Below are 23,060 nucleotides of genomic sequence, written 5' to 3' on the forward strand. Positions count from 1 at the left end.
CCGTGCCCTCCTCGCTTCGCTTCGACCCGCGTGGCGAAATCTGACAAACCAAACCCCGGCCACAGAGGTGCCGGCTCCGCGGGATCCCGCGGTAGCGTTCTAACTCCTTTCCTTGTCGGAACAGGAAAGGACATCTTGTTCCAGTGTAAACAAAGGAGTTGATGTGCCGCGCTCGTAAAACTGCTGAAGGATGGTTTGTTTTATTGGATGCCCTAGGATTAAGATACCCGTGAAATGCGAAGCAGAGGACTTGGCCCACCTTCCTGAGTTGCAGGATACTGTGATGTGGGTTTTCTCCCCTGTTTCCTCACCTCCCCCAAATAGTAAAGTATATTTGGGATACTACTGAAATATATTTGGCAGTTGTTGTTCACACTGAAATGAGTTAGACATTATTCAGGCTTTTGTGTATCCATCTGTATACTGTCCCTGCTCCCGCCTTCGTCCCTCTCCCAGCAGCACCCCTGTTCGCCTTGCTGCCTTGCCTTTGGTAACATTAAACCTTATTTTCCCACAAATGGACACTTCGCTGGGGAAAAAAAAAAACACTCCCAGCTACCACAATGCTCAGGCTGTTTTATTTAGAAAAGGACCGGGGGCAGCCCTGAAGGAAGAAGAAGTGGCGACCTGATAGCATTCCCAAAACACTCTCAAAGAGCGTTCAGATGGTGTACGGGGTTCTGGCTGCAGCTGCAAACACCTCTTCATCTTCATGTTCTAATAGGAAATTATATTTATTGGAAATGATACATGGAAGATAGTTCTCCACCATGACACCTTTCCAGATTTCAGAATTCATTCCCAGTTAAATGAAAATAAAAACATTAACAAAACAAAATTCTATTAAAACAGCTGCTTCTAAATTTAGTTTTCATTCCAGACTGTATAGTATTGATCAGAGGATTTGAGTATGCCTCAGAAATGTTCTTGAGAAAAATGTTGTTGCAGCTGGAATGTTTCAGGTTCAACAGAGTTAGGTTGTGTAAAAATTTTTACAATCATCCGGTTGTCGAAACAGCTACATATTCCTTTGTTATTTACTGAATACCTTCTTTGTCACCTTAGTAACATTTAGAAAGGAAATGCTTGCTATTAGTATCACTTCTTTGTCTATGTTTTGCTTCTTTGACTTTGCTTTCTGCCTTTTATGTCTCTGTCCTACTTCCTTTTTCTTCCTTTTGCATTTCCTCGCCTTTAGTAACTTTCTATTCCTACACCATATAGGCTTCATTCACATCTCATCCCCCATGCTAAAAGCCTAAATCTGTAGTAATTACCTCATTAAAACTGCCTTTGAAAATACCCTCATTGTTTTCAGTATTGAAACTACAACAAAACAAAAAAGCATAAGCAGGTTTATCGCTCACTCCCATCACAAGTGGCTGTTTTAAGACTGAAAGAAATGTTCTGCATTAGTTTCCCATCTGTTCACAGGAAGATGATGATCCAGTTGTTGATCCAGTTGCTTCATGTACATAACACGAACTGAACTTCCGTTACTCGGGAAAGCTCTGGTGTTGCAGGGTTGGTGTTGGACAGAGGAGGACATTTGTCAGCTAAAAGAAATTCAGGGAACCTCTGAAGCTAATCTGACTTTGTGGATTTTTTTGGTTGGTTTGGTTGGTTTCTACTATTGCCTGTTGCAGTCAGGATCAGACTTTCATTTGGTATTTCTATGGACACCTGGAATAATCTTTTCAGTATTATATAATTTCTATTCAGCCGGTGAAGAAATGAGATGAGTGTCTGTGCTGTCATTCAATTCATTTGCATCATTCCTACAAAGTCCAGGTGCTCCTAAGTTCCTTCTGGTGTTCACATGCAAATGGTTGGAAATCATACACTTACAGTTAATGGCACTGACTTTGCTGATGAAAGAAAACCACTTATGCTGTTTGCTCTATCAGAGCAGAGAGCCGGTGTGCATTCTCTATGCTTTCGTGATATAAAAAAAAAATGAACCTGTGCTCCTGAAATGAAATGTATTTTTTTCCTGCAATAAATGTTGTAGCTGGATCAAATAAAGATTGCCAGCATACACAGAAACCAAGTGACTCAACAGAACAATACACTGCTGCTTCAAGGGAGTTAAAATTATATGTCAGTCTAGAAGCACAGCAGAAAAAGGTCAAGTTCAGCTTAGGGAAGAAAGCATTTCCTATTGATTATAGATAGTATTTACTGCATAAATTGGACCTGACACTACAAGAGATCATAACCGTTGCTTCCCTAACTGAATTGGCAATAGGAAAATTGAGAAATGGTGAACTGCATTCAAACTGCAGCCACTGGAACTATGGCTAAAATCTCAGCATACGTAACACGTATACGTGTGTGCATATATATGTGTGTGTGTGTGTAAATATACTACCGCTGTCTCTACAGCACATCGTAAACCAGATTGGATAACCTGCAAATACTGCAGAAAGATGTTACATTAAAATATATCATGAATTTCTACCTAAGCAATATTTATGTGATGTTACAGTGCCAGATGTTACTGTTTTGACCATGGATGGAAGCAGTTATTTATTATGGATGCATTTGTGTCCAGTTACTTTTCCTTGCATCAGAAGAATGGTCATATGCTACTAAAATAACGTTGGACACTGGCTTCTGAGCTTCAGTACTCAGTGAATGCATTTACCTGCAATGCTATAGAAGTTTGACACTTGACATTATCTAGTGAGCTACCTGAAGAACATCATTGTTCTTCTTGTTTCCTGCATAGAAAAATGACTTTTGATACGTACTGCTGAATTTTTTATTGTGTACAGTAATATTCCTGTTAAGCAGGAATCTGTGAACTGCACTACATATGCAAGTGTGTACATATATATATATGCATTGCTTCAATACAATGAAATGCTGCTGCAATGCAAATTCCAGTTTCAGCTCTTACAAAAGAAATGGTATCAGCTGTTAGATGGAAATGCTATATGTGTGCAGAAGGATTTATTCACAGCACGACAATTCAATCTAATGTGCCACTTTTACAATGGAAATTATATTCTCTACAATTGAATGAGAGATGCTGAGTTACAAGATAATTAAAAAAAATAGCCCAGAATTATACTAATGGAGACACTGCATTTTCTGAATTAGTTTCAGCACAGTGGTGTCAAAAAGCAAACCGGAATACTTGTTTTTGTGTGGACTTAGGGAAGCCAGACAAAGCCATTGTGATTGACAGTTAACCATTCACAGATACTGACGTCATAGTTGCAGAGTATGTTTTCTACTCTTGATTTAAAGAATGCATATTGCCAAGTATCCAGACTGCTTGAGTTTCACCGCATTTATTACACTTAATGGAACTTTTCTCTTTTAATCATATGCCATATGGACCTGAATCAACATCGAGAGCTTTTCAAATATGTTAATAATTCTTAATAACAAGCCTGGAATCTAGTATTATCTGGATGATGTTACTGTATTTGGAAAGACTCCTGAAGCTGACGAAAAAAACCCTACAGGCTCTACTTCCACATGTCAATACAGGAGGGCTGAAGCTGAGTTTTGCTAAATACTAAATCAGATGCAGAGAGCAGTCTTTTCTTGAGCACGTCATCTCTCCATTGGGATTGGAAAAGGTTGTAACACATGTAGAAGAGCTCACCCTTCCCAGAAAAAAACAAAAAAGAATTACAACCATATTTTTCAGGTCTCAAATCAAGGTGTACATTGTCTATTCCTAACTGTGCAATGCTTGCAGAACTATTAAGAACAGTACATTGTAAAATCTAAAATTTACCCGAGACGTATCTCACCATAGCAAGTTTTCAAACAATGAAAGCTTTGACCATGAATAGCCAGGGTTTATACTGTTGGCTCATTGTTCACCACAATTGTCATTACTTTTGTCTCAGACCAGGAATGGCCAAATACTATAAATGAAGGGCTATTTCCTTTACTCCCTCCTTGCCCTCCGGCAGCCAGATAAACACTCAGGTCTTTTTTATGGCATTGCGGCTGAACTAATAAACCTGATTGCAGCTAAGCTGAGGTCCACTTTGCCCTCCCGACAGATGAGCAGTGGTACCCCCAGCGTGGAGAGCTTACCAAGCAGTCACCTTTCAGTCAAACTATCTCCAGGCAGCACTTCTCTCGGCCATGCTGGCCATCGCTTTTTCATACTATGAATATGGAGCCCCTTTTCCCCAAATCCATGGGGACAATTTCTATGAGAAGATCATTGTGATTGAACCATGAACAGTTTACAAGATACCATAAAAGTGTTGGAAAGAAAACATTTCTTTGTGCATATACTACAGAAGAGTAGGGAACCTGCCTCTGAGGCATTACCCTCCGACTGCATACAGATCATACCTCCTGGCAGTTCTGTTAACGACAGAAAGACTCAGAGGAGCAGGGAACTGTCTGCAGATGGCTAGCAAAATTACTTTCATTTTTATATGACACAGTTTAGTCAAATCAAAACCGCAGCAGCTGATACGTTATCTCATCTGCTCTTATTTAGATGCTTATCTAGTTGATTATATGGAAGTTGATGCATGGATTATAAATATGTTTGTTGCAATTACAGGAGAAAAATGTAAAGCTGTTTCCTTGTAGTGTCTGATTTAACAGAAATTACATATCTTCCTGTCTAGAAGGTGATTCAGGAATTCCAAATGCATGGGTGCTATTCTAATACTATGTTTCAGCCTACAGAATGAACTTCACCCACAAGATAGATATGTAATGAAATATCACCTCAAGTTATATGGAATTTTAAGGAATTATGAAGGTGTCCCAGAGAAATTATAAGCAAAATTTATACATCACGCTCATGGTAAGTCTCAAGTTGTCACAACAAACCAACAATTACAGAACAAGTACTGGTGGCCAGAACTCAATACGAAGGACTGAAGCTTAATACTAAAATCACTTACCAAAATTAAGACAAGTGACTCATGCAGTACCATTAGAGCCTACCACTTACGTTTTTTTCTCCGTGAATGACTGACATCACAGCCCCTTTGGGCAGTTACTGTAGCTACCTAGCTATCTTTCTGTGATAGACGACATCTTAAAATGACCAAACAGAGCATTTATGTTGTGTGACATCTGCTGCTATAATCACTTTCTTGTCTGTTTTCAGCCAGGAACGAAAGCTGTAAGAATTAGTACCATTTAACTTCTTACAATGTGCAGTTTTTTCTGGGAATATGTATAAAAGGTCATCATCAAGTTACCTTAAAGCTGATGAAGAACTAGAATGTTAAGGAGAATTTTGAAAGAGACTTCACAGCTAACCTGGAAAAAAAAGCTTGGAAGACCTTCTCAATGGACTAATTACAAATTTAAGGAGTAACATACCATGTAATCACATAAATCATTTCCTAAACTAATGCCTGGAGAGCTACACACACTGGGTTAAATGTAGCTAGGTTGAGGATCTCTAAACCTGCCTTAGTAGCACAATCAGATACAAAACACACAGTCCAACAGCATGAAAAGTAATAAAGATCATTGTTGTACTACAGATCTGCAATTCAAATTTGGCTTTGTAAGTGCAAAACCCTGGAATCCTCTGAAAAGGGGAGTCAGAGTTTATGTTGTCTCTCACGCTCGTTGAGGGAAAAGGATTACATACATATAAACTATCTTTGGGATAAGTACACACCTGCTTGCACCTGCTTGCCAAGGGCAACTTAGAAATATTTTGAATTGTTTGCACATAATAGATTGCTTTCCCTTACCTTCTCTGGATTACAAGACAAATGAACAAGATAGTCTGGTCAGCCTTCTGCTAGCTGCAGATAACTATCTGCACGCATCAGAAACTTTTAGACAATAACAAAAAAATAGCACAGAGATAAAATGTTAGTTTATTAACACCGCAGACTTCTTAAAAAGGAGAATACTGTCAATGCTGTATTGGTGGTAAACAGCAGAGGGCATTTCTCAGATGCATTGATGCGAAAAAGCAAATTCAGTCTGGGGAATCTCTTTGTGTGTTTAGTCTAGGCTCTTGCTGCAGATGTGGTGGTGGTTTTTCTCCTTTGCTGCTCCTTTATGGCTATGGCAACAACCATCAGTTGTATCACACAACGTATGATACTTCGGCACAGGTCAATAAACAACTCTGGTTTAGGTGTATTATATTACATTTCTCTATTTGAGCTGTGCTGACTCTGCAGGAACAATAACCATCTTCTCTCCTGAAGTCAGCAGAGGAATCTACGCGTGCTTGGAGCAACTCTGCTGATTAAGGCCCTGGCTCTGCAAGAGACCCCGTTCACGCCAATACTTGCAGCACCAGTGCCATTTTACATAATGACTTATATTAGCTATTTAAATCTAAAAATTATAAAAGCCAAATAAAGACCAAATAAAATCGTTATTAAAATGACAATATTCTCTTATTATCAGTAAAGATGTATGTGTTGTAATCTGGGGCAGGGACTGATCTTTGAGAGTGTGATTGTAGTGTGGTAACCACATCAAACATTGGTCTGTAGGCATCACAACAACAACTATATATATATTTTTAAGTTAAAATTATGCACATTTGACTTATATACTCTTTTTAAAGTGATAAATAACAAGTTTAAAAATTCTATGAATATCACGCAAGAAACCGAGAGTCTTAAAAACATACTAGTCATAACAATGAGGTTAAAAATTTTAATGTCAGAGTATTTGCTGCTTGATTTCTTCGACCGTTCATCTGTTTTTGTCCTCAGCTACCCTCTGCTATATATCTCAGATAAACTTATGCCCACACTAGGACAATTCTATTCCTGTGAGCCATCCATTTCCTATACTCCAGCCATGCAACCACAGATCACTTATACTCAGACCTTTAAGAAATAAAGAAAATTAATATTTGATACCACCTTTTACCTTTTGTAAGAAAGAATCTCCCACTATAGCTAAGAAGTAAAGCTTTCATTTCTGTTTGTATATACAGTTCATCATGCTCATTATAGGCTACAAAACCAAATTAAAATATAATCTCAATACTGAGCATATGACACATCACAGTTTAGTTGGCATGTATTAGCCCAATGATATTTCAAATTTTAAAGCAAGATGAAGTCTAAAGTTCTTGCTACTCCCAGATCTATACCTTTTTCAATTTAAAATATGTGAGTAGCCCACTGAAGTTCATGAGACTAGTTGTGTTAAGGAAATGTTTAAACATTAGTAGAACCAGGCTTCCAGCATGGCAGCAGGTAATAAGTGTACTGGAAACTATTTGGCTGGATTGCTGAGGGCACATGGAGGAGACACATACCTGTGATGTCTGGATCTGCTGTTTCTTTGTAAGTTATTAAAAAATCAAAAGTGAGTGTGCACTTTTCTAGTATGCCTAACAGATTTTGTAGTAAGATATAGGGAAAACTTACAGAAATTAATTTTTGAATTCTTTAATCTCCAGATATTTTTTAAAAGCATCCTTTTAAAAATGTGAGTTTATAAAGTTAATCCTGGCTTAAGAAAGTTAATTTTAAATAACCATTTAAAAATTAATTAAACACACACTCAGATGATTTTGTATGTTCTCCTAGAAGAATTAGCACCTATGGATGTTCACTGTCAGTACTGCAAGTTACCTACATAACTACACCGGGTTTTATATGGCCATTGTGAAGTTTATGGATTGGAAACACTTTCACCAAATTATGACAAGTTACTGGAAGGCTAATTTGGAAAGTTTAAGGATTTGCATGGCAGATGACTCCTCTTTTTAGAGCCTGAGGTTAGGGCAGGGACAGGAAGTAAAGGTTACAAGGCAGATTATAAGTAAGCGTGCAATTTGTAATAAAGGTTTGTGGACTGTGAGCTTTTTAGATCAATCACTTCAAATAGCTGGCTTTTAGGTTATACTCAACAATTATAAGGGGGAAAACCTGCAAGGAAGTTTTTTTGGGAAATGAAAGAATCTAACACATTATTAATGGGAGAATATCACTTCTGATCAACTGCTTTTATAGCTGACTAGGTTGGCCTACTCAATTTGCATTTAAGAGATGATTAAAATAATCTTACAATTTTCTGCATTCATCCTGCTAGAATTTATGAAAAAGGAAAGAAAATAGTTATTCATAATTACTGAAATGGTTGCAAAAGACTAATATGCTGCATGCGCAGCATCCACCCTGCCTTTATGAAGGTCAGCCATTTACATACACGTGGGAGAAGTAAGCAAAAATAAGACTTTTTATATAAAAAGGAGAAATTGCCTTTCTTAATTTGATTTAAAAGATCTAAATTGGTTATTTATAAAAAAACAAGGTAACTGGTACAAGGAGTGCATTATAAGCAGTTTTTCAGAGCATACGACAATGTTCTATATTAATAAACACTGTGGGAATGAAAACATCACTTATACCAATCCAGATATAATGATATTTCAGGTAGATAAATTGGAGTGTTACAGCTCAGCAGCAAAAGGCATACTGTAAAACTTCCTTAAACAAAACACTATATATGCTGGCTAAATTCCTAGATGGAAATTTGCCATTGAGCAAGGGGCCAGCTCACAACCTATACATCATTTACATGGCATGCTGCATGGCAGTATACGTTAGCTATTATGCAATAGAATCCTATAGCAAAAATACAAAGATGTGTTTTTAATCTACCACCTGACAGAGATTACTGCTATTTTTCAGCTGACTGGTACTCAGCGGCCCAACCATGTATACTGCAGCTGCATCCAGTCCCAGGTCCATTCAGCCTATAATTAAATGTGTCCTTGCAATTTCAAAGAAAAATTGTTAATTTTTAGTTTTCCAAATCAGGAGTAGTCTAAGGTTACTAAGAAGTACACAACGCTTTTCCTCTAATTAACTCTTTTGAAGACCAGTTCTGTAAACACTTATATATGGAGGATTCATTTCATGCATCCATGAGGTGATGGTAAAAAATATTTCTCGTGCTTACAGGCCAAAAAGAGGCTAAGATGCCTGGATTAGACTCAGGCAGAAATGCCTTAATCCAAAATCACAAACCCCAAAGCTTTTCCCCAAGATTTTCCTTGCCTGGAGATGCATAAAGTCCCGTGAAGCCTGCCTGTTGTGCTGCCCATTCCATGCGTGCTCGCTACCCCACTGCTTCTGTGCATGCCTTCTGTGAGCAGCCAGGCAAGGCACCTAAAACTCTACCTTAAAGGTAATAAGCAGAGTATGATGGGGCTTCTGGTTGCATTTAGTGATGTACTGAAAGAAAACGGTTTACTTGTAATCAAAGAATTTAACAAGGTGCCTAATACTCCATCTCTACTTCTGAAAAATAGGAAGGTATTGTCTTATTTACTTACTTTAATGTTGTAGTTATACTTTAAAAAGAGTGAATAAGCTAGCTAGAATATCCAGATTTTCTTTCATAAGATCAAGTTTCACTTAAAATTACTCTAGCTTTACTCTTGTGGTTATCCATACGTTATTAAAGCATTTTTTTCTTTTGGCATTTCCTCTGCGGGGAAGAGACTGGAACAAGAGTTTCAAGTTCCAAAATAAATGGAGGATGGTTATTCTGGTCTGAACAAGAAAAACTGTGGTCGCTGTAGTCAGGATTGCAAACCAGATTTGGTTTCAAAAGAAATCATATGTGAAATCCCATGAGGCATAGAAGAAGGATAATGTTTAAATCGAGATGCTGCACTATCGCAGAAATTGTACACTCAGATCCTGGCTCGGCTCCCTCTTTGAATCCCTGGAAGTCAGTTGCTTTTTCTCTAGCACAGTTCTCCATCTCTAACTAGAGATATTAATATTTCATTTCTTCCTCCATTTGTGTTCCTTGCTTATTCAAATTGAAAGCTTGTCAGAACAGAGACTGAAAATCTCTTGGTATGTATACATCATGAAATAAAGCGGAAACCTGATCTTGGCTTGGTCTCTCAGGCTACCATATGAAAGAATTTATATATATTTGAATATATATTAAGGTAAATGGCAGTTGTATGATATTTGAAAAATACAATTTTCCCAGTGTAAAATTATGACCTCACCTTTTTTTCCATATAGGTATCTAGGGAAAGCCGAATGTTGAAATGTGGCATGTGAATAGTCCACTCTGTCAGACTGAGGGGGAGAAAATTGTCAGCTGGCCAAAGACAGCAGCTTTTTGGATATTTTGCACAACTGGAACATCACAAAGATATGAACCAGCAATAATTTTATCAGACTGCAAAACTGACTGAATTTGGCAATTCTGTACAAAGGAGTTCTCAGCACAGATGCAAACATAAGAATAAATTATTGTACTAGTGGCTGTATATCCTTTCTAGGGAGAATTCTCTTCCTCTCTTTATTTTTAAATAAGAAATATTAATTGTATGGCTGGATTTTTTCTTTTCTAATAATTCCATTTTCTGAGGAGTTCAAGACTCTGAGAATGGTGAGGTAAATTGCCATACCTCTGTTCAGTTTCAAACGGCCCCTTAAACTCAGATGTTCTCAGCTGTCGCAATTTTGTGACTGAAAACCACTACGCCAAACATTGTTAAATCTAGTCAAAAGGTTTAAATTCAGGTGAAGTTGGTCAGGTTTAACTTGAAGAAAATTACTCTTCAAAGAGTTACTCTTTACTGGTTAAAATATGAGATACTGAAGAGAAATTAAGCCATAGATTTAGTCATGCTTTCATTACCAGAAACTGTGGACCCAACATGGTTTGCCTTACCATAACTCCTCTACCTCTGCTTTCCAATATTAAGACCACACAAGCTGATTTCAAAGCCTAGAGGTAATGAATAAGGTCTACATTATTTTTGTGTGATTCCAGGGAGACATACACAACACTGTTCATGCTGTTTGCTTTGTCCCCAAATAAATATATGCACTATTACTGTGCAAAGAGGTGGGGTTTTTTCATCAGCAGTGACAGGGAAAAGGTAAGAGGACACTCGGCAGATTAAATAATTTTTTGCTATCAAAAAGGGAGGCATAAAAAAATTGCACATAAAATGTGATGTATTGACTCTTTTAGCTGCCATTGTTCCATTTTTTCCAGATTGTTATTCTTTTAAAATTCAAATTCTCCGTATTCTTTGAACACTGGCAGCAGTGTTCTATCTTCTACAGTTGGGGATTTCAGCTTTCAGAGTATTATTCCATCTGGAACTTATAGGTTTTGACCTTTTTTCCTAAAGGCCAGATTTCAATAGCTTTCCGGAGTTCAATAATCCACATGGTATATTTCTTCCATATTTTAACAGTCTCAGTGTGTGCCATAATTGGTTGATTAAAAATGTAAAAAGGCTGAGATGCAGAACAGTTTGCATTTATGCACCTATGATATTTATACTTCAAATAGTTCCCTGACATTTTATTTGGAAACTGGTATGTTCTTCTTCCAAATAAATAATTCAGATAATGTATTACATTTTTGTAACTCAGGAATGAAAGTCAATACTATTCATAGTGCTGTTGACATGCCTTCTTATAGGTTTTACCTTTTTTCCTAAAGGCCAGATTTCAATAGCTTTCCGGAGTTCAATAATCCACATGGTATATTTCTTCCATATTTTAACAGTCTCAGTGTGTGCCATAATTGGTTGATTAAAAATGTAAAAAGGCTGAGATGCAGAACAGTTTGCATTTATGCACCTATGATATTTATACTTCAAATAGTTCCCTGACATTTTATTTGGAAACTGGTATGTTCTTCTTCCAAATAAATAATTCAGATAATGTATTACATTTTTGTAACTCAGGAATGAAAGTCAATACTATTCATAGTGCTGTTGACATGCCTTCTAGTAATTTATGGAATAATTATGACCATATTTGGGATATGTCTATTCCCTACATTTCTGATTTGTCCTCCTCCAATACATCTTGACAATGTTGTTGTATATCATGTATATTGCACAGACTGAATATATTTAAAGACAGACAATTCGTTCCAGACAAATACATTAAAAATATAACACAGCTGTTTGGAGCTCGCTTTCTCCATGAGACCTTTACAGTAGACATTTGGTTAGTAATGAAGGAATTCTGCAATTCTACCCTTTATTCTTAGTCCATGAGACCACGAATGATAATTTGTGCTGAATCATTATCTAAATCTGTTTAACCCTCTAAAGAATTCAGATGATACATATATGAAGTGCTTTATTTCAGGAAGCGGGTGGCAGGCAGCATTGTACATATATGGAAATAATTCTTAATAGCTTAGCCAAACTTTATACAAACATCTAGCCTTACTTATCATAATTTTCTCAGATTTTAATTTTCTCAGTTAAAAGAACTACACAAAAGTATAAACTTATTTCCTCTTTAGTGTTTTTAATAATTCTTCTTATGATTGTATTTTACAAGTGTTTTAATCTTAAAAAAGTGTCATTCATGTTGAAAGAGAGAAAATCTTTCAAAGAACAACACAGAGAACTTTCACCTGATGTTAATGCAAATTTAAAAATGGGGAATTGGACTCAAGGGAAGAAAATCGGTGGGAATTTTGCCATTGAATTCACGAGGACAGGATTTTTCCCAGCCCCCACTATATAACCTGGGAATGTTGATTTTACACATCTTGTTAAAATTCATGCTTCCGTAGTACATAGCTCATGGCTATCGTTCCATGAGGATTAGAATTTGCGAGGGCAGCAAGATTAACAAGTAAAAAGCACAACTAATGCTTGTCAACACATGTAACATTTTATAAACCTACATGCATGTTGTGATTCATTATCATCTAAAAGCAGAGTTCCATCAGAAGTGACATGGCTATTCACTTTGTGAAAACAGCTCGTTTTAAAAATTTCATTAGAAAGAAACAGATTTGTCATGTTCTCTGAACTGAGTAACTGAAAATATAATTAAAATATCACTACTGGCTTTACTGAGAGTAATAAACTTAATTAACAGACTCCCTTTTGTTTAAATTGACAATTTTCTTTAGGAGACCATTGATAATTTATTTGAACTAATTCCTCATGAAAATTAAGTATTAATTATGAAATTGCTATTTCATAATGGTACCATAAAAAATGCAGATCAGATGCAGATAAAGATTAGCATTTTTAATTGGTTTTGTGTGCTAATCTTTTTCTTTCATCATAAATGAACACTGGATTACTTTCAGTGATTAACAAGAATATCCTAATAATATTAGAACATTTTAAAACCTTGACTATTGCTAAAATGTATCTTGTCACAGTTACCTGGTTATTCACAGAATTAAGAGAATAATCAGTCTCTGAATGTTGATCAAAAACTCAGCCCACAGAAAACATATATAAAAGAATAAGAGGTAGACTACTTTCATAATTACACACCATTTGGTAAGTAGAACTGTTACTAAATCCAGAGTGGCAGAATAGGGAATTTTGACTAATTTTATTGTAATTATTTAACATAATTTTTATGTGGTAGGAATTGTTTATATTTCTTTTTCTCTCGGGTCAGAACTTTTTCTTGTAGAAAGCCATAAAAGAGACTCTCCGATTTGGGAGGATGGTCATTATTTAAATGTAACAGAAATATAGGCAGTACAGAAATATATCTGCGCTCCATGCATCAAATATATAAACACATAAACTTCCTGTACCAGTGAATGTTTTAGATTATTTCCATATATATAACAGCTCTAAAAATTACCAGGGACAGTGTTATTATGGGAACAGTAGCCTTTTAAAGAAACAAACTGCAGAACAAATATTACTAATAAATTGTGAGACCCACAAATGAAGATGTGATAGGTGATGTATTTCTTTCTGAATGCTCACATAACCAACAGAGCATTACTTTGTGTAGATTTTGTTTTTGTAGACTGTGAAGTCATTACAGAAGAGCTATTCAGAGAAATGAAAAGATAAATTTGGAATGGAATATTTTTGGGGTTTGAAAATACCATTTGAAAATGCTTGGTGTCGAAGCAAAGGAGGTCTACATCATCAACAGGAAATAATTGACTTTAATAAAGGAAAAGGTTTCAATTCAATACATATTTTTAAATACCATGTTGCTGGAAATATGAACACTGCATTTGTAGATTCTGATTTAGAATAACATTTCCCCCCCTCTAATTTACATATTATTTGAAATAAAAATTTCAGATTTCAGCTGCATCTACTTTCACATTTTATTTCAGGTAACTCCTTCATCAGCCAAGCACCTCTTCCCAAGACTCTGCTGTGCTTCCTGTAGACTGAATCTTCAGGATGCTTCTGGGTTCTCACTTATGCTCCAATGAAGTAGGTGAAAATCCAGATGATAAAATAGTGAATCTTGACGGAATTAAAATTCTAGCTAGGCCACTACAGCGCTTCTGAAAAAGTCCATGTAATGTTAGCACTTCCTGAAAACTCCTAATATTGTATCAGTTAGTTCTATTTTACTCAATCTATAACAGCTTTTATTTAATCTGTATCTGCTGCAGTATTTTTTAAATGAAAGGTCCTAGCAGGATGTTGCTATGGAACGTTTTTATCCAGAAAAGGAATTCTGTTCAAAATATGCGGATACTAAAAGCTACAGCAGTGGTATATCCAAACTACTAAGTGCAAACTACTAAGTGCATTTTTAATTACTGTAAATAAATGAAACATTTCTTTAAAATGCAATAAGCTCTTTCTTGACAAGTTCACGTGGCTTCATTTTCACCTTTAAAATAAACATCTGTTCTTACTTCTGAATGTATTTAACAAGTTTAGCAAGTATTAAAAGTAATATAGAAAGGTAATAGTTTACGTGCTTGCACAGACCAATATGAATAGGGAATCCATTTTTTCCTTTCTCTTTTGGTCTTTTATTACACATACTTTTGAGCAATTTAGATAGTGAGCATTCATGAGCATAACAGTCAAAATAAATCAAAGAAAATTCTGCTGCTGTTTCTCCACAACGTAACAAAAACCTTTAGAATGCTTTCTCAAAATGTGTTACATATATATTATTTAGTTTTGTGCTCTCACCAGATACTGTACCATGAAAATATACTGCAAATAGAAAACCTTAATTTTATTGTTCAGTAATATCCATGGTGATAATGATGTAAAATAAGAATGCCACTTTCTCCAACTAAAACAAATGTTATCAGATGACATGCATTTTAGACTTATATGAAATGTTCACTAGATTAAAAATTCATTACATTCATTGTAGAGATTTCTGAAATTCAGAAAAAAATCTCTTTCGTTATTGGATTCCTTCAAACTTTTCCTATGAGGGCTATTTTAATATGAGTTCAAACTATAAAGTATAATTAAGGGCGTAAGAGCATCACTGCTGTGAGTACCTGGGCTATTGTCAGTACGCATGATTTAAGTCTTTGCATTATCTAGGAAACATGCTGATAGTTAGAAAACAGAAATGCTTTCTCACAAGTCACTGAAGTATGAGAAAGATGTTTAATCTGCTTTCTTCTTGAGAGCCAATCAAAACTATGCAATTTTAAGACCTTAGACCTTCTGTGACACAAGTTTTGAATGACAGTTCAGACAGGGGAGATGTGTATTTAGGTATATCAGTTGCAGTCTGAAAAAACTGAAGAATGTTATGAAAACAATTATTCTTTTTATCCATCTTTACTGAAGTATGAGAAAGATGTTTAATCTGCTTTCTTCTTGAGAGCCAATCAAAACTATGCAATTTTAAGACCTTAGACCTTCTGTGACACAAGTTTTGAATGACAGTTCAGACAGGGGAGATGTGTATTTAGGTATATCAGTTGCAGTCTGAAAAAACTGAAGAATGTTATGAAAACAATTATTCTTTTTATCCATCTTTAAGTATTTTCCTGAAGTTTCATTTAAGCTATATAATAAATGATTAAAAAAATTATCGCTTGCCGTATGTGAGAGAGAAGATGAAATTATTGGCAAGACTTCAGCTTTTAGACAGCTTCCAAGTTATTAAACACATTTTGTTGCTAGGAGTACACTTCAGAAGGTATTTACATTGGCTGTTTTTCTCATTGTTAAGTTTATTGTAAATTCTATTAAAAAAATATTGAAAAAGCATCTCAAGTTTACACTGCTGCTTTCTGCTGCTGTTATTATTATATTATGTATAAATAGAGTGGCAATCTAAGATATATTCAGGAGCCTGTCCTGGTTCAGTATCATCTCATAGGAGTGCTTAGGTAAGGAAAGGATCTTAGGGAAAAAAACTGGAAAGAATACATATGTTTTTCTGCATTAATTGTAATAAAGTTTTCTAGGTTAAAAATCTGTTTAAAGGGAATGTGTTCTTTTTATGTGTGGAGGTGTGTATACCTTAATTCACACATTAGTCTCAACTAAAGCCTGTGGAAGGTTTGTCTTTGTCCTTGGTGGGCTTTGTATGCCTTTTTGAGTAAAGATTCATGATACTACATTGTTGCAAAGTAAAAATTTAAAAAAGGGAAGTAATGACACTGAATCAATGCAATAGCAACTGGTAGTGGTTTTGCTAATGGGTAATTTCTAGTTAGGAGTGCTGACAATCATGTATTAATGTACATATTTCTGGATTATGTAGAAACACAGATCCATATTTTAATAATTCTTATACACAGATGTATTTCTTGGGAAAAAACAAGGCAAAGTAAAAATTTTAAAAAGGGAAGTAATGACACTGAATCAATGCAATAGCAACTGGTAGTGGTTTTGCTAATGGGTAATTTCTAGTTAGGAGTGCTGACAATCATGTATTAATGTACATATTTCTGGATTATGTAGAAACACAGATCCATATTTTAATAATTCTTATACACAGATGTATTTCTTGGGAAAAAACAAAGATCCAAGTCCTCAGCTGGTTTAAATCAATGTTTTGTTTTTGCTTATTTTCCTAAAATCAATTTTTATGTCATTTTTAAGTCTTAGGTTCAGAATTTTCCGATCCATAACTTACCTTTAAATGAATATAAAGTCAACCATAGTTTTACAAACAGTATTATGTCCTTCCACACAGTGATGCGTTTCCATATCTATTATTAATGCCTTGGCTGCTACTGTCTATTTTAAATTACTTTGTGTATATTATGCCTGTAGCATGTGTTTGTGTGCATTATCTTCACATGCCTCATCTTGTTTTCCTGCTCTGATCAGAGTGGGGAACTTTTCTATTTGAATTCACGGCAGCACCTTCTGAGTTATTAACAACTCTTGTCACAAGAATTTGCATCTCCCACCTCATAATGGTCGGAAGACAATGTCTGTCTCCCTGTACCACGTATTTTGATACCAGATATGATCTTTATCAGTTGTTCAATACAAACTAACTCAACTCAAGTGAGAAACTCTATTCCTTTAGTGACAGTTCTTTTAGACTTAGAGGAATCAACAAAAATCAGTTAGATAGAAAGAGGTATACGAGTATCATGCAGAATTCCCGTTACAGTTAGAGAATGTAACAGAGGTGGCATTTATATACCTAGACAAGCTAACCCTGTAAAAAAGTTTCTGTTGGTCACGGAACCTGCATTTCAGCACATGAAATGTTACAGTTTTGTGAGAGGCCATGATAACTGTCATGTGCAAGGGTATTAGTTTAGGCAGCCAAGACACCATTTCTAAGCATAATATTTGGCTTTCCAGCATTGTCATAGCTGCAGTCTGCTCTAAAGAGAGTTGCATGAATAATTGAATATTTGCCTTCTCAGCCAAAGTGAAAAATATAAGTGGTGGGAATGAGTCATAAAGAACCAAATTTGTGGCTTTTCACACTAGGAAAAAAAAAAAGTTTTATGCTAAATTAAACGTACTGTTTGCTCTGTAACACAATTTTTATTTTCAGGCACTTGAAAGAAAAGAAAAGCATATAGACATCCACATACACCAAACTGCTTCTATTCAGTAACCCAGTAATGAAGCAGCCAACCCAGATGCAAGAAACGCGTATCTAGTGTTTCTTTTTACCTTGACGAGCTCTAATTCACATTTTCAATCCCATGAGGGATTAAAACTATGCCTCACGAAATCTGACTCAAATACTTCAGCATTTCACACAGAATCACAGAATAGTTGAGGTTGGAAGGGACCTCTGGAGGTCACCTGGTCCAACCCCCCTGCTTAAGCAGGGCTAAATAGAGCATTTTTGAGACATAATAAAAAATGTGAGATTTATAACTTGCTGTAAAATCCTCTCCCTCCAGTTTTCATATGAAGCTCTTCTCCATTGCTACAGTAATGATCTAAAGTGGCTTGCTTTGATTGCATTTGACTAGTCTTTTTCAGTTATTAATGTAATTTGAATAATTACAGCACACCATTGTAAAATTGACAAATACATTTCATAGAATTGTCTGTAAGATTGTCGTGGTTTAACCCCAGCTGGCAACTAAGCACCACACTGCCGCTCACTCACTCCCCCCCGGTGGGATGGGGAAGAGTAAAAGTGAGAAAACTCATGGGTTGAGACAAAGACAGTTTAATAGGTAAAGCAAAAGCCGCGCATGCAAGCAAAGCAAAACAAGGAATTCATTCACTGCTTCCCATCAGCAGGCAGGTGTTCAGCCATCCCCAGGAAAGCAGGGCTCCATCACGTGTAACTGTTACTTGGGAAGAAAAACACCATCACTCCAAACATCCCCCCCTTCCTTCTTCTTCCCCCAGCTTTTTATTGCTGAGCATGACATCATATGGTGTGGAATATCCCTTTGGTCAGTTGGGGCTGTCCTGGCTGTGTCCCCTCCCAGCTTCTTGTGCACCCCCAGCCTGCTCGCTGGTGGGGTGGGGTGAGAAGCAGAAAAAGCCTTGACTCTGTGTAAGCACTGCTCAGCAGTAAGGAAAACATCCCTGTCATATCAACATTGTTTCCAGCACAAATCCAAAACACAGCCCCATACTAGCTACTATGGAGAAAATTAACTCTATCCCAGCCGAAACCAGGACAAAGATCCAATAAAAAAATCCTTCAAAAAACCTCTTTTGTGCCCTTCCACAAACTTTTATAAAACAGTCTTGCTGTTAAGTGCTCTTTCCAATGATACAGCTGCTTTGTGGTGTTATTCATACTTTGCCCTGAAATGTAATTGCAAAAACTGGAGATGGGGCAGCAGTAGTATATCCTGCAGTACACTTCATTTTCTCCCACCCTATGTATTACACGATGAGCTGTAAGTATGATAGACGAAGAACTTAAACTTTCCTCCATCACACTAGGAGTTTCTCAAAGTTGCAGAATGGGCAACTCATTATGCTAAATATAACTAATTTTGCACTACTCGATTTGTAGAAAGCAGACATGAAGTGAATCTGGGACACAGATTCTATCTTCCCACATAAGACAATACTGTATTACTAAAATTTTACATAAAGACTGCAAATGTAAAACCTCTTTAAAAGGCAACCTCAGGGTCTGGTTTTGTTCTGAAAAAGAACTTAATGAAAATGGTGCAATGCTAAACAAGGACATTTTCTCTTTGAATCTGCCGAAACATTTGTAATGCATATAACAAGCAATTGGGGTGGTGGTGTCAGCTTTATATATTCCTATTAGCATTGCAGGGTGAGTAGGACTATCTTGCTGCTTACACATTGCCAAAATTTGTGTTAAGCTATAGTCAGTTACACTTCGCACATATGTAATTAAAGACACAACTTGGACATCTAACAATTTATTAGTGATGAAGTATGAAAAGGAAGGAAAAAAGAAGGACATAAAAGCTGTTTTATGTTACCAACATTTTGGTTCAAGGCAGTTTCAGCCACTTACACAAACCAGACTGGGCAACTCCATTCCATTTCTTGAGATGCAGCCCAGAAAGGTAGCACAGGAGAAGGGAGGTTGTTCAGTGTAAATTCAGGTGCTGAGGTTTTGAGTTGTAGATTATGTTAGGCACCTCATTCTAAATGAAAGCATTGGGTTAAGTTCCTAGTTACCAGTTAAGTGTAGAAATACTGCTATGGATGCTGGCCTGGTACCTCTTCTGATGTGGCTTAACATCTCTCCAACATTTGTTCTTTCATCATCTCCATTAGTGGAGAAGATACGTCATGCTGTGTTTGCTTTTGTAATTTTTTTGTCATTCATGTACAAATTTCTCACTTATGTTGCAGAAGGGAAGATTAAAGAAATGGACCCTGAATTTCAGTATCGCAATTCAGCATTCAGGGCTGAGAGCTTGGCTTCTTACAGCTTCTGTACGCCCAGGTGCAGTGTATGTAGGCTGGAAGAAATGGCACCATTGGTCCCACATTTTCAAATTTTCCTATTCTGCAACACACACCATGCAGACCATCTGCCCTTCCTTTATGGATTGATCTAGCATATGTTTTACCGACAATAGCAAAGAAAAAAAAATTAGCAGTTTTGGACAGTGGAATAAGCCTACAGACGAGTAAAATAATCCATATTTTAGAGTATGGTGCCTTTTTGCAATATTCTGTATTGTGTCATTTTACATTCTCTGGATTATAAGATAAACCTGTGAAAGACTCACAAAACAGTGACATATAGTACATCTTCAGGATTTTTCTTCTTCTGTTAAGGTCCTAATTAGTCTGTAATGAGGGTGAAAGGTTGTAAGAGAGATGAAGAGAGATGTTCACTGGAAATATTTAGTTGGTATCACACTAACTAGCAGTTGATGATCTCCATGTTTTTATGCCCATCTTATATATGCCTATAATTTCATAATTGTAAAACTTAAAAATGTTTCTTAATATACCTATACATGAGTAAAACATTATGTACTTAGTCCTTCTTCTTTTGAGCAACTTTTAAATCCTAGCTTTTAAAGCGTTTAACTGTAAGAATAATCTTCATGCTATTCTAAGAAAAAAGAAGCACCAGGCAATGCTTTCTATGAGATTAATGAATATATTAATACACTCTTGAAGCTTTATTCCCATTTATGAATAAATTATGCAGCTAACTACAAAGACACTCAACTTTTGGGTAAATCTAGTTTTTACTAACACTACCTAAATTTTTCAAATGTATCAGATAGCTGGCGGCTATCTAAATGATTTTTTTCTTAATTTGTTTAAGAAATCTGCAACTAAGGATGACCACAGCACTCTTATGATAGCAATCAAAAGATTAGACAACATGTTCTTTGTTTCACAATAGTTACCAAGATCAATAACTACTCCACAAGATCAAACACAGTAACGGTGAAACTTGTCATACATTTGTGACTCAGAAGAGCTCCTTTTATTGCTTCAAGAGTCATTTCCTTTTTCCTTGGAAAAGCCATAGGCAGAAACTATGTATTGCCAAATAAGTAGTGATAAATCAAAATATGAGAAATATGTGCAACAGCTTGGGGGTCTGAAGCCCTGGATTTAGCCTGGAAAAGTAAAAATGCAGTATCTATCACCTTTCCCTATCTCCTTTCTTCAGTCTTGGTAAAGATAATTATCTCAAGGCCAAAATTGTGACTTCAAAGCTTATAAAATATCTAGGAGCGTGGTATTTATTCTCCTGATAACTGCTGCCCCACAGCTTTCTTGCGTACCGAAGGGTATTTTTTTGTTCTCTGTATTTATTTTGAGTTATCTGTCTCAATGCAACATCCTTAGAGAGATAAGGGTAGTTTGGAATTCCACAGAGTGCCAATGCTATTAATTCCCCTCATTGCATGAATCACAGAATCACAGAATGGTTGAGGTTGGAAGGGACCTCTGGAGGTCATCTGGTTCAACCTGCTCAGCCCAGAGCCATTTGCCCAGGACTGTTTTCAAACAGCTTTTGAATATCTCCAAGGATGGAGACTCCACAAGCTCCATGGACAACCTGTGTCAGTGCTCGGTCACCCTCACAGTAAAGAAGTGTTTCCCGATGTTCAGAGGGAACCTCCCGTGTTATGGTTTGTGCCCATTGCCGCTGGTCCTGTCACTGGGAACCACTGAAAAGAGCCTGGCTCCATCCTCTTTGCACCTTCTCTTCAAGTATTTATACATATTGATGAGATCCCCCCCCGAGCCTTCTCTTCTCCAGGCTGAACGGTTCCAGCTCTCTCAGCCTTTCCTCAGGTGAGAGATGCTCCAGTCCCTTCATCATCTTCATGGCTCTCTCTCCAGTATGCCTATGTGTTTTTTGTACTGGGGAGCCCAGAACTGGACATAGTACTCCAGGTGTGGCCTCACCAGTGCTGAGTAGAAGGGAATGATCACCTCCCTCGACCTGCTGGCAACATTCCTCCTGATGCAGCCCAGGATGCCATTAGCCTCCTTTGCGGCAAAGGCACATTGCTTTTACCTGGCCCAGTTTTACTAAAATAAAAACTACTTACATCTTGTCTTCACTAAGATTGTATTGAGGAAGTAAGGTGAGGTAAGGTAAACACTTCATCACCCCTCTTTTTTTTTTCTCATTAAAAACATATAGGCTGAAGTTGAACATACTAGAATGCACGTAAAGACAATACAAAGAAGTGATGAGAAGGACACAGAATGCAGGGGAAAGTGATTTTTGGATTGTCTCCTACATATCTCTGACTTTTTTTTCCTGATACGGTACAAGGTGTCGAAAGAGAAAACAAAGGGCAACTGGGAGTAAATATGAGTGAGGCACCCTGTGCCTATTTCTCTAACTTAATTTTAATCTCCTACCTTTAAAATAAAGGAGAATTATAGAAGGCTGAGCATATACTTCTCATGAGGGAAACCTAGATTTAATTAAGTCCCATTTGAGCCCTTTATGAGTCCTAGTCTCTACTTAAACTTGAGTGAAATGGCTTTTCACATCATTATACCGTTGTGCAAGAATTTCCAGGAGTGGATTTTAATAATCAGGACTGGCAGCAACCGTGGGGACGGGTCTGGACCAGGTTGGTTAGTAGCTAATAATCGATATAGGAAACAATTAAACAGGCAAGGATTGGCTTTATTCTTCAGGATAGTAGTTCCCAAATTTTGGACCGTAGAGCACTGTCAACCGTTATAAATTTTCATCGCACAATCAACCTCAGCAGCAAAGTTTTAACTGGAACCACGTGAAAGCGAGATGATTTCACAGCATGGGCCGTGCAAGCACTGCAAGTCGGGAAACGCCGATCCGGCAGATGTGGGGCACGGAGCGGGTTCCGAGTTTCCCTGGGGGACAGAAGGCGATCTTCAAATAATGAATGCCCTGCACGGAAAGAAAGACGGAGAGTGTGCGGGCAGCCTTACCCCCCCGCGGCTTATTTAGCTCCCTCAAGAAATAAGAGAGGTGCGAGGC

The 23,060-nt window shown here is 36.8% G+C and overlaps 1 protein-coding gene across 1 annotated transcript in view; it reads right to left on the reverse strand.

Moving 5' to 3' along the window:
• Positions 1-23,060, reverse strand: part of ASXL3 (additional sex combs like 3, transcriptional regulator) — a 163,667-nt gene that overhangs the window by 139,542 nt on the left and 1,065 nt on the right. The window contains exon 2 of the mRNA XM_019473738.1: positions 22,798-22,970. Within this exon, the coding sequence (XP_019329283.1) occupies positions 22,798-22,970 (173 nt within the window). The remainder of the gene's footprint in view (positions 1-22,797; positions 22,971-23,060) is intronic.

Source organism: Aptenodytes forsteri, unplaced genomic scaffold (genome assembly GCF_000699145.1).
Source record: "Aptenodytes forsteri isolate BGI_AS27 unplaced genomic scaffold, ASM69914v1 Scaffold23, whole genome shotgun sequence".
NCBI lineage: Eukaryota > Metazoa > Chordata > Aves > Sphenisciformes > Spheniscidae > Aptenodytes > Aptenodytes forsteri.